Source organism: Sciurus carolinensis, chromosome 13, assembly GCF_902686445.1.
Source record: "Sciurus carolinensis chromosome 13, mSciCar1.2, whole genome shotgun sequence".
Lineage (NCBI taxonomy): Eukaryota > Metazoa > Chordata > Mammalia > Rodentia > Sciuridae > Sciurus > Sciurus carolinensis.
This window is the reverse complement of record NC_062225.1, coordinates 79071562-79081974: the sequence shown is the minus strand read 5'-3', so window position 1 is coordinate 79081974 and position 10413 is coordinate 79071562. Positions and strand designations below refer to the sequence as shown.

At 47.1% G+C, this 10413-nt stretch overlaps 1 protein-coding gene across 1 annotated transcript; it reads left to right on the top strand.

Moving 5' to 3' along the window:
• The first annotated feature begins 696 nt into the window (after nucleotides 1-696).
• On the top strand, nucleotides 697-8355 carry LOC124962693 (b(0,+)-type amino acid transporter 1-like). Its single transcript, XM_047521844.1, has 7 exons — nucleotides 697-1455; nucleotides 2801-2803; nucleotides 4709-4839; nucleotides 5027-5156; nucleotides 6063-6187; nucleotides 7557-7644; nucleotides 8125-8355. Exons 1-7 carry the CDS (start codon nucleotides 697-699, stop codon nucleotides 8353-8355), a joined length of 1467 nt encoding a protein of 488 aa, XP_047377800.1.
• The last annotated feature ends 2058 nt before the right edge of the window (nucleotides 8356-10413 follow it).

Below are 10413 nucleotides of genomic sequence, written 5' to 3'. Positions count from 1 at the left end.
TGAACTCAACCATCTCATCCCAGAACCTGTACCTTAACCATTTCCTCTCTTCTTGCTGGGGACAAGCTCTGTCCGGGACTATCTTGGTCCTCTTCTTTGGTCATCTTGGTTCTTCTTTAGCGAAGGGTTCACAGTTTTCATTACAGGTTGTCTGCACTGGAAACCATGTTTCCCAATAGATTGACTGAGAACCCTGTCCTAAGACTGTCTTAGGCTCCTGACATGCAGCTGTTTAGCTGCACTTTGATACAGAGCACTCCTCTGAGAGCGGTTCTCCACGTATTTCTGTGCAACTGGAAACAGATTTCTTTTGTGTGTTTTCTTTTCTGCAGTGCCAGGGATGGAACCCAGGCTCTTCACCATGCTAGCTAGGCAAGTGCTCTACCACTGAGCTACACTCCCAGCCAGCAACAGAGATTTCCATTAAAACCTCTCTTTCCTTGACCTCTCCTGGGCTATCTGGCAAGCAGCTCCTGCAGACTGCCTGTCTGGGGGTCCGAGTCAGACAGGTGCTGGTTAGATCAGCTCCTTCTAAACCACACCCTGGCTCTTTGACCGCTGGCTCAGATGCTCTCCAGCACTGTAATCATTAACTCCTTCAGGAAGCCCACAGACAAATAAGTACCAGAGCCCCTGCCTCTCACCAATGTGAGTGCCTCTCACCGCTACAGTGGTAGTGTCTGTTGAAGTTCTGAGATGGAGAGTCGTAAGGAAAGAAGTGGCAGTTTGGGAGTGGCAGGGCAAGAACTGAGCAGTGGAGCCCCGGGACTCATGCTGAGAAGGGAGATTGGTCTATGGAGTGCCGTGTCCCTGATTGCAGGCTGTATGATAGGCTCTGGCATCTTCATGTCTCCACAGGGGGTCTTGGTCTACATGGGCAGCCCTGGGGCCAGTCTTGTGGTTTGGGCACTCTGTGGCCTTGTGGCCATGTTGGGTGCCCTGTGCTATGCTGAACTAAGTGCCCTGGTTCCTGAATCTGGGGGGGAGTATGCCTACATCTTGCGGACCTTTGGTTCCTTGCCAGCCTTCCTGGTCATCTATATATTTACACTGGTGGGCAGACCAGCTACCATTGCGGCTATCTCTCTCAGTTTTGCTGAGTATGCACTGGCTCCCTTTTACCCTGGCTGCCCCTCACTTCCCCAGGCTGTGGTCAAGAGTGTGGCTGCCTCTTGCATTCTGCTGCTGATGCTGGTCAACATCTGGAGCTCCCGGCTGGCCACCATGCTGATGAACGTGTGCACGGTTGCCAAAGTGTTCTCATTGCTGATCATCGTGGTGGGTGGGGCTGTGGTGCTAGTTCAGGGCCATGGCCGTACAGAATTCCTTCTCTCCGCCTTCCACAACACAACACAACAGGCAGGGCGCATTGGCATGGCTTTCTACCAGGGGCTGTGGTCCTTTGATGGCTGGAATAGCATCAACTATATGATGGAGGAACTCAAGAATCCAAAGGTGAGTCCATGTTGCCACTCTGGTGGTAAGTCTCTGAATTGACAGCTCCAGCTATGGAAGTTCTGATTATTCAAATTTGGGGTGGCCAAATTCACCAACAACCCCACCAGCAATAAGGGTTCCCATTCTGCACTTGTGAGACTGGAATGCCAGTTCACTGTCTAAATAATGATCTCTCAAGAAACCAGAGAACTTCAGAATATCACACCCATGGTTTCATCTTCCTGTCCTGTGAGGTTGGCATTGTCACCCGATTTTTCACATGGGAAAATTGAGGTTTAGAAAGGGGACATTATTTTGACTTCAAATTGCTAGGAAAAGGCCATACTTGATGATCAGTATTTCCTGTACTGTTCTTTCCAGCACACTGTAGCAGATAATTCATAGTTGCTGAAACCTTGGGAACCACATTGGATATAGCATAGATTGAGACAAGAGAACAAGCCAGTCCTGCCTGCTCACACTACTCATGAACCTGGGACTAACTAGTCCTGCGAGGCACCTTGGGACTCAGGGCATTTGGATCTGTGGTTACTACGGATGTTAAGTTTTTGTTCTACATCTATTTGCTTAGGATGCTATTTGTTTGATTTCGTTTTCCCTTGCAGAGGTTTTAAATTCTCACAGAATGGGAATGCCAGATCTTTCCCCCTGGGTCCACTGGACTGGCTCAGGGGCCACAGCAACTATCTGAGTCTTGGCAAAGGCTCTCTTAAAAGGGGTTTGGGAGAAGAGGAGCTTGGAGACCCAGGTCCAAGGGCAGAGAGAGTGTTGGGGAGACAGAGAAAAACCTTGAATTTAAATTTTATTTTTGCATGTAATTCCTTGTACTTCAGTTCTTTGCCTATACAATGAAGGTGTTTTAGCTCTTTTACCTCCTCAGATGGCTCTCAGGTATCAGAGGTGTCATGACCCATGGAGATAGCTTGGACTCTGAGTGCCTTAAATAGCTGTACAGTTGTAGCTTTTAGGGGAATTGCCAATGTGCTCCGGCTAGCTCTGAGATGGGCAGAGGGCTTCAGAACAGAGGCACTGATGCGTCAGCTTCTTCGTATCATGATGATAGCACCCTGTCTTTGAGTCCAGGTCTTGGGCTCAGAACTGAGCCAGGGAAATAGAACAGGGCCTAAAGATGGTGAGACAAGCACCCTTGGTTTCAGTGGGAATTGGCAAAGTTTTCCTATAAAGGATCAGAGAGTTGAGGTCTTAGGAGTGTGACTCTATTCTAATAAAACTTTGTTAACAAAACTCGTGGTAGACTGGATTTGGTGCATGGCCATAGTCTGCTGATCCCTGTTATATTCGGAGCATTTTTGATGAATGTTTCTCAAAACAAAAATCAAAGCAGGTCTTCTGAATGCTGGGATTTGGGAGTCTGCTCTAAGTTGGCCCTCTAAAGCACATATTAGATGAATCTTTGTTAATTTCATACTTTTTTCCCCCAATAAGATAGCATTATGTCCAGATTCCCTGGGATTTGAGGAATTAAGGTATCTGAGAATGAAATCTGGAGATCTTGCTGTTCTTGTGATATCTTGGCCAGAAACCTATTCATGCCACAACTCAGGGCTCTGCCATTATCACAGCTCATTATTGGTGGGAAGGCTGCCCAGAGGTCAAGTTTAAAAAGCATACTAGGTTTCTTGCCTCTTACTACATGTGAGGCTGAGTCATACATGCTGGGTGCTGAGGGCACCCCACAATGGGAGGGAGAACCCTGGATCACCTTTGTTACAGATGGCCTTGTCTAGACATAGGCAGAACCAGATTCCAGTACTGGGGTGATAAGAATTGATTAGTATGTCCATTCTGTGGTTGGGTTTTTTTTTTTCTTCCTTTCTTTCTTTCTTTCTTTTTTTTTTTTTTTTTTTTTTGTGTGTGTGTGCTCAGATTCTCAGGTGTTAGAGCTGGAAGTGACCTGAGAGAGGACGCACATCATATGAAGATCCATTGCCTCAGGTCTGATATGGTTTGTGCCTACATAGTTCTGTAAGAGTAAAATGAAAATGACTCTGGAGGCCGGAAAGTTCAGGGCATGTTTGTGTCCTAAGGAAACATGAGAAGGAGTGAGGATAGCTTCATCACGGAGGACAGCCACAGGGATCTGAAGTTGGTCCTGAGGTGCCAGCTCCAGCCTAAACATCCTCACCCTTTCCTTCCCATTCCCACCTCCAAGGATTTCTGTGGGCCAACCTCAACCTTGGCAGAGAGGTCTGGAAATTGCTTTTTTTTTTTTGATAGTGTCGAAGAGGAGAAGATGTGCTAGTCAGTGGCAGATGCTAGGATTCTATCTAGTGCAAAACAGATTAATGAGATCTTTAATTTTTTTTAATTTTTTGGGTACTGGGGATTGAACCCAAGGGTGCTTTACTGCTGATGTGCTGCCACATTCCCAGCGCTTTTTGAAACAGGGTCTTGCTAAGTTGCTTAGAGCTTCACTAAGTTTCTGAGCTGGTTTTGATCTTGTGATACTCCTGCCTCAGCCTCCTGAGTCTCTAGGATTACTGGCGTGCACCACTGTGCCCAACTAGAGATCTTTAACTTTCCTGTTTCTTCTCTGTGGTCAACTATCATGGTTGTCCTGCCAAGATTTTCTCTGCTTCCCACCTGCTCGAATCTCTCTCTCTCTCTCTCTCTCTCTCTCTCTCTCTCTCTCTCTCTCTCTCTCTCTCCCCCTCTCCCCGCTCTCTTCCTTTCCCCACCCCACCCCCCCTTTTTTTTTCTGGTACCAGGGATTGAACCCTGGGGTGCTCAACCACTGAGTCACATCTGCAGTCCTTTAAAAAAATATTTTATTAGAGACAGGGTCTCCTTGAGTTGCTTAGGGTCTCGCTAAGTTGCTGAGGCTGGCTTTGAACTTGAGGTCCTCTTGCCTTTGCCTCCCGAGGTGCTGGGATTATAGGCGTGCACCACTACATTCAGCATGCTTCAATTTCTTCTATGCAAGGAGAGCCAAGTATAAGATCCTCCTTATTTTGGAAGCTTTGGCGATTACTTCTGTCTCTGCCCCGCCCTCTCCACCCCTCTGTACCTCTACTTCTCTGACTCTGCCTGCCTGTGCCCTGTGAGACCCCAGCCTATCTTCCTGAATGTGTGCCTTTCCCATGGGGATTGTGGAGTCATGGAGGAGATGCAGATGGCCCTCATCCCTCAGAACCTTGCACAAGGCCCTACAGTCGGACGAGCTCAGCACTGGGCTTCAGAAAGACCTCACTGGCTAACATATGCCCTCCTTTCCCTAACTCTGTTGCAGAACCTGGTGTGGGCACTGATGATTGCCATCCCCCTGGTCACTAGTCTGTATGTACTGGTCAACATCAGTTACCTGCTGGTGCTGTCACCCAGTGAGATCCTCTCCTCTGATGCTACGGCTGTGAGATGGGGGTGAGTGAGTCACTGGGTGTGTCCCTTGAACACCCCACAGATGTTCCAGGATGGGGGAAGTTTGGTATTCCGTGTGTATTTGAACTTGCCTTTGAATGTACTGCTTGCTTCATTTCCACATGGGGCCCTATGGCCTTCTTCCAGGTTGCTGCCAGAATTCCCTTCCTTGATCCCTCTGTTGTTCTAGGAACCAGATTCTGGGGTCCTGGGCCTGGCTGGTGCCTTTGGCTGTCGCACTCTCAACATTTGGTTCTGTTAATGGGGTGTTCCTCGGTGGCAGCCGTGTGTGCTATGCAGCTGCAAGAGAGGGCCACATGGTGAGAGCTGGGTCTGGGGCCAGGCAAGGTGATGGTGGCTGCAAGAGGGCTGCTGGAAGTCTGCCAATTCTCTCCTGCCTGGAGGCTAATTAGCATTTGACCCAAACCAGGACTCCCCCAGTAAACATGGCCCTCTTTTCATTTGAGAGCAGAACTAGCCTTCCATACTGTTCAGCCTTGACTCCAATCCCTTCCTTCCAGCTGTGGGGCTATCCCAGTACTGGTAGCTCAGGGTGAAGGGTGTCGGTGATAAGGATGTCTGTGTGTGGCAAACGTACAGAGGCCACAGGACAAGGCCCAGCAGGCACATAGTGACCCCTCCCCCAGAGCTTTTTAGTCCCCACGTTAGTTGTCACTGTGATAATAGTGTTGAACAGCAGACGACCTTAAATCCCAGGGACTTGCAACAACATTACTGTGTCACTCTTTTTGCACTGGACCAAGTCTGCTCCTATCTCAGGGACCCAGACCAAAGCAGTAGTGGCTTCTGGGGCATATTTTTGCCTAGAGTAGGATTCAAGAGACTGAGACAAGTTATGCAAGCATATTTGAACCTGCTCACATTTTATGGGCCAAAGTCAGTGATATGGCCTGGCTCACATAGATGAATGGGGAACTATATTCCTCCCACAGAGGTGGAGAAAGAAAGACTGAATATCCGATGAGCAGTATTCCAGTCTTTCACAATAATCTAATATTCCTCTCCATGATCCATCCATACCTGCTGTATCTTTTCCTCCCTGTGCCTGGTCACTCCAAGTGAATCACAGAGACCTAACCTTGGAAGCCATGATAACCAGTGGATGTTAGGTTGGGCACTCTGGTGTCCAGAGCATGTTTGGCAGGGAAAGGGACACTTGCTGTGGCTCCCCTGGGGCCTGTCTGACACCTGACTCTACTTTCCAGCCCCGATTTCTGTCCATGATTCACGTGCATCACCTCACGCCAGCTCCAGCCCTGATGTTCACCACAGCCATGGCTTTGGTCTTGGTCATCCCAGGAAACTTCAGCATCATTGTGAACTTACTGAGGCAAGTGAAACTGTTCTCCCATATGCCCTTATGTGTGTATACTCACACATGTGCACATATATAGAAATATGTATGTGCTCTTCTGGAACTCCAATCTGCCCATACTCACACACATACACCTATATATAATAATTGCATGTAGACCTCTTGAGTTCTCACATATGTGCATGGCTGTAAACAAGTACACTCACACTTCTGAAACCCAGGCACAGGACCCCTGCTGTGCACATACATTTTGGCCCTTTTTTATACAGTCATTTTTCCCAAAATTAAATGTGGCTCCTCTTCTCTTGCTCATTCCCCAAAATTCAATAAGTCAGATGTTTCATCCAGAGACCGACAAAGGCTTGTGCTGTCTTTGTCATTTTTTTCTTTTTTACTTGTTCCTTTACTCTGATACTAAGATTATGTTAAGGGACATGTAGGCATCATTAACATTACTTATAACCCTTGGACTTGGCATGATTTTCCCCTCTATAGTCTCATCTGCATTCTGAACTGTGACCAACCTAACCTATATTGAACTTGGGGCAGACCCACACTGACCTATTTAGGTACAATCAGTGATTGCCTAAAAATGGGGAGATGTTCTGACCCCCTTTTGCTACCTTCTCCAGAACAAAAGTCACAGGCTGCTGTGATATCCACCTGTAATTTCATGAACTCATTTGAAGCACAGTCAATAGGGAGATACTTAACCAAAAGGCAATCAATGTCTGGGTGCAAAGAGCATTCTCAGTAATTTTTCAGGCATTACATGTTCTCATTTTTTGCTTTTTAATTACTCTGGAACAGAACACACAGAGCTTGATGTGAGTCTTTTAAGAACAATAAGCAACAGACATGTTTTATTTTCTTTTATCTTTTCCCCATGAGAAAGAATATAGCCATTAAATGGTGAGAATAAAATCAAATCCATAGTGAGTCTGGGGGGCCACCTTCAGGTGGAAATTGGGGAATGTGACGGAGAACGTCCCAGCACAATCCGATTCCCAGGAAGATCCATCTCAGTTAGGACCCAATGCTTTCCAGTCTTCACCTCCTCAAGGCATGGCTTGGTCTGGACCCTGCCTCCAAGCTTAGAGGGAGTCTTTATCTGACATCAAAATCTTAATTGCAGACACTGGGGATGGCAGAGGTCAGGGTCTGTTGGGGTGCCTACACATCCTGTCACCAACCCTAGGGGAAAGGTAGGTTGGGAGGGAGGCTCTGCTCTGCCTGTGCCAGACCCTACAGAGAGCACGGGCTTCCTTGAGATTCCCACCAGGCTTTCCTTTCTAAAAATACAAACATTCCTCCTCTTTGAACATTTCTTCCTGATCCAGCCAGGGTTCATCAGGGAAGTCCTGATCTAGATTTTTCCTTGCAGCTTCCTATCCTGGATCACCTATGGAGCCACTATTAGCTGTCTCCTATACTTGCGGATAAAGACGAAAAATCTTCCCCGAACTTACAAGGTAGTCTTTGGAATAGACATAGGGCTTTTTTGACCCTTGGCTTCTTCACGAGGCCCCCTTTGGGCCACACCCTCAATGTAAGAAGTGACCACTATCATATTTGGTAGAGAATTTGGAGGTGGGGAGGACTAACTGAATACCAAGGCATTAATTCTGCTGGCTGGGGACACATTTCTCCTCTGGACCCCAAGGGAGAACACGGGGATGCAAATGCAAAGGATACATGTGCACTTTTGGTTTCACATAGCACAGAAAAGTTTGTTCTGCACCTCAAGCCTCTGCTACCTAAAGAGCTCCTTGTAGCCCTGCAGGTGCCCTGCTAGCCCAGTTGCGGTATTATGGCAGGGACTGGAGAAGAAGAGCTAGTGACCAGTGGGGAGGGAGGTAGGAAGGACAGAGACCAGAGAACACACATCACCTTCCAGGCCCCCCTGCATCATTCGGTTCTCAGGGGCCAAATGCCCACTTCTGCCCATGCAGGTTCCCACCTTCATTCCTGTCGTCATGCTCCTGGCTTCTCTCTACCTGGTACTGGCTCCTATCATCGACAATCCCCAGATGGAGTTCCTGTACGTCTTCCTGTTCCTGCTCAGTGGTTTCCTGGTGTATTTCCTGTTTATCTACTTCCAGTGCCAGCCCAAGTGTTTGCAGATGGCCACCTTTCATCTCCAGCTGCTCTTGGAAGTTGCTCCAACTACTAAAAACCATTGACTGAGGAAGTGGACAGGTTCTGCACTGCCCTGTTTGCTGCAGACCCATCTATTCCCAAATAAGCCTTTTCAGGTTCTCTGTAGTTTGATGATGCAGAATTCTAATACTTTCCCCCCCACCTCCTGCCCCTGGTGCTGGGGATTGAACCCAGGGCCTTGTGCTTGCCAGGCAAGCACTCTACCAACTGAGCTATTTCCCCAGCCCAATGCAGAATTCTAGTAAGCTCTTAGTGCTATGACAAAGCTGCTGTTGAGTTTGGGGTATTCACCGGGCAGTGTTTTCCTTCTCTAAGAACTGCTTCTTCAACACAGCCACATAGGCAATCAGTTATTTGATCATTATTTGTAACTTTGTTGTGCATTGTGGAATGATTTCCTTTCTTTGGGATATTGACATGAGAATTCTGTGGTCCTATTTGTCCTCTGATGGTGGCTTGAACTGAAGAATTGTATATCCTGGAATTTATATGGACCTTCTTCCATCATGTGGTCAGAGAAGTAGAGAAAGCCATCATGATGAGAAGAATGAAGGAGAGCCACATTGAGCTATGTGGAGAAGTGGGCCCCGGGAGCCGTGCGGTGGGGGGTGAAGGTGGGAGTCCAAAACCATAGCAGCCTTGTCCCTGATGGTTTTCTAGTTCTGAATCCTGTTCTGTGGTCCAAGTGGTTCGTTCTGAGTTTTTTTCTTTCTTTTCCCTTCCCCCTTTCTCCCCACCCCTTTCTTTCCAGTGCTGTGCTGGGGATAGACCTAGGCCTGGCACATCCTAGACAAGCACCCTGCCATGGAGCTGTATCCCCAGCTCTTTCTGATTTATTGTTTTCTAAAACAATCTGATATCTTAAGAGTCATATCCTGGAAGGAAGGGTCATCCACTTTGGGTTAAATTTCTAGAATAAAGGATGAGGAGCTAGAATAGCCTCCAGAAGGCTAATGTGGTTACAGGACTAAATAGAGGCAAGGGATCAGAAAAATGCGGCAGTATGGGGAGAAGCTGGGGAGGAAGGAATGACATGGTGCCTGGAATCCGGCTGGGAGCACAGCCCTGAGTGCATCTGGGGAGTTGACCCAAAGGATGGAGGCAGAGAATGCCATTTAGCTTGTCCACTCCTGAAAACTGGACTTAGATAGCCTGCCTATGGCAGGAAAAGGCCACAACAAATTCAGGCCACGTCCTATGAGTCTGCTTTATCACATCAACTAATTCTCCATTTCTCTGACACCGACGGGAAGTCCAACAATTCAATTTACTTCAATTCTTCAAATTCAATTCTGACACTATCTGGAGTTAGCACAGACCCTACAGGTTTAAGGTTTCAGTCCCACAAGACTGCCCTCACTTCAGACTCATAGTAATAAGTGTGAGGTCCACAGCCTACCTACACTCCTGTCTGACACGGTAGGTTCTTGTAACCTACCTTTCAGTTTGATAATTTGTTAGAACTGTTACTGAGGAAAAACCTCAGTAAACCCTCTAGTTTCACTTGCTCTTAATTGACTTATAAATTACCAATTTTGGAGGTAAAACAGGTGGGAAATACATTATTAGTCCCCCACTGGTTTTCCTGTAGATAACACCTCGATGTGTTGTTCTGATGATAATAGCTGCCTAGGTTACTCTTCAGGGACCTGAGGACCACTTTAACTGAAAACACTGACTCTTCACTTGGGCCTACAGATGTCCCATGGGTGGTTGGAAAGGAAAGACTTGGCGTCTTTGTCTTCATATTGTGTATGTCTCCTTTGATTCCTTAACTTTCACATCCGATTCTTCTCAGTTCTGCACGTAGATGTATTAAACACTGAGATGCGTTTGTCCAAAACTATAATATAGGGTTAATTTGATTTTGACTTGCCTAGTTTCTCTCTCCACAAGGCTAAAGATACATACCAGTCTCTATGAGCAGTAACACCAGACCATGAAAGATCTCTGCCTATTCTCAGAATAGGAATTACACACAAATATTCTACCCCATTAGTAGCTTCTCTCTCTCATTCATTATTCCTATCCTTTGTAACCCGTCAACCCCCTGAAATTGAGAAACCAATTTATGAGCAAAG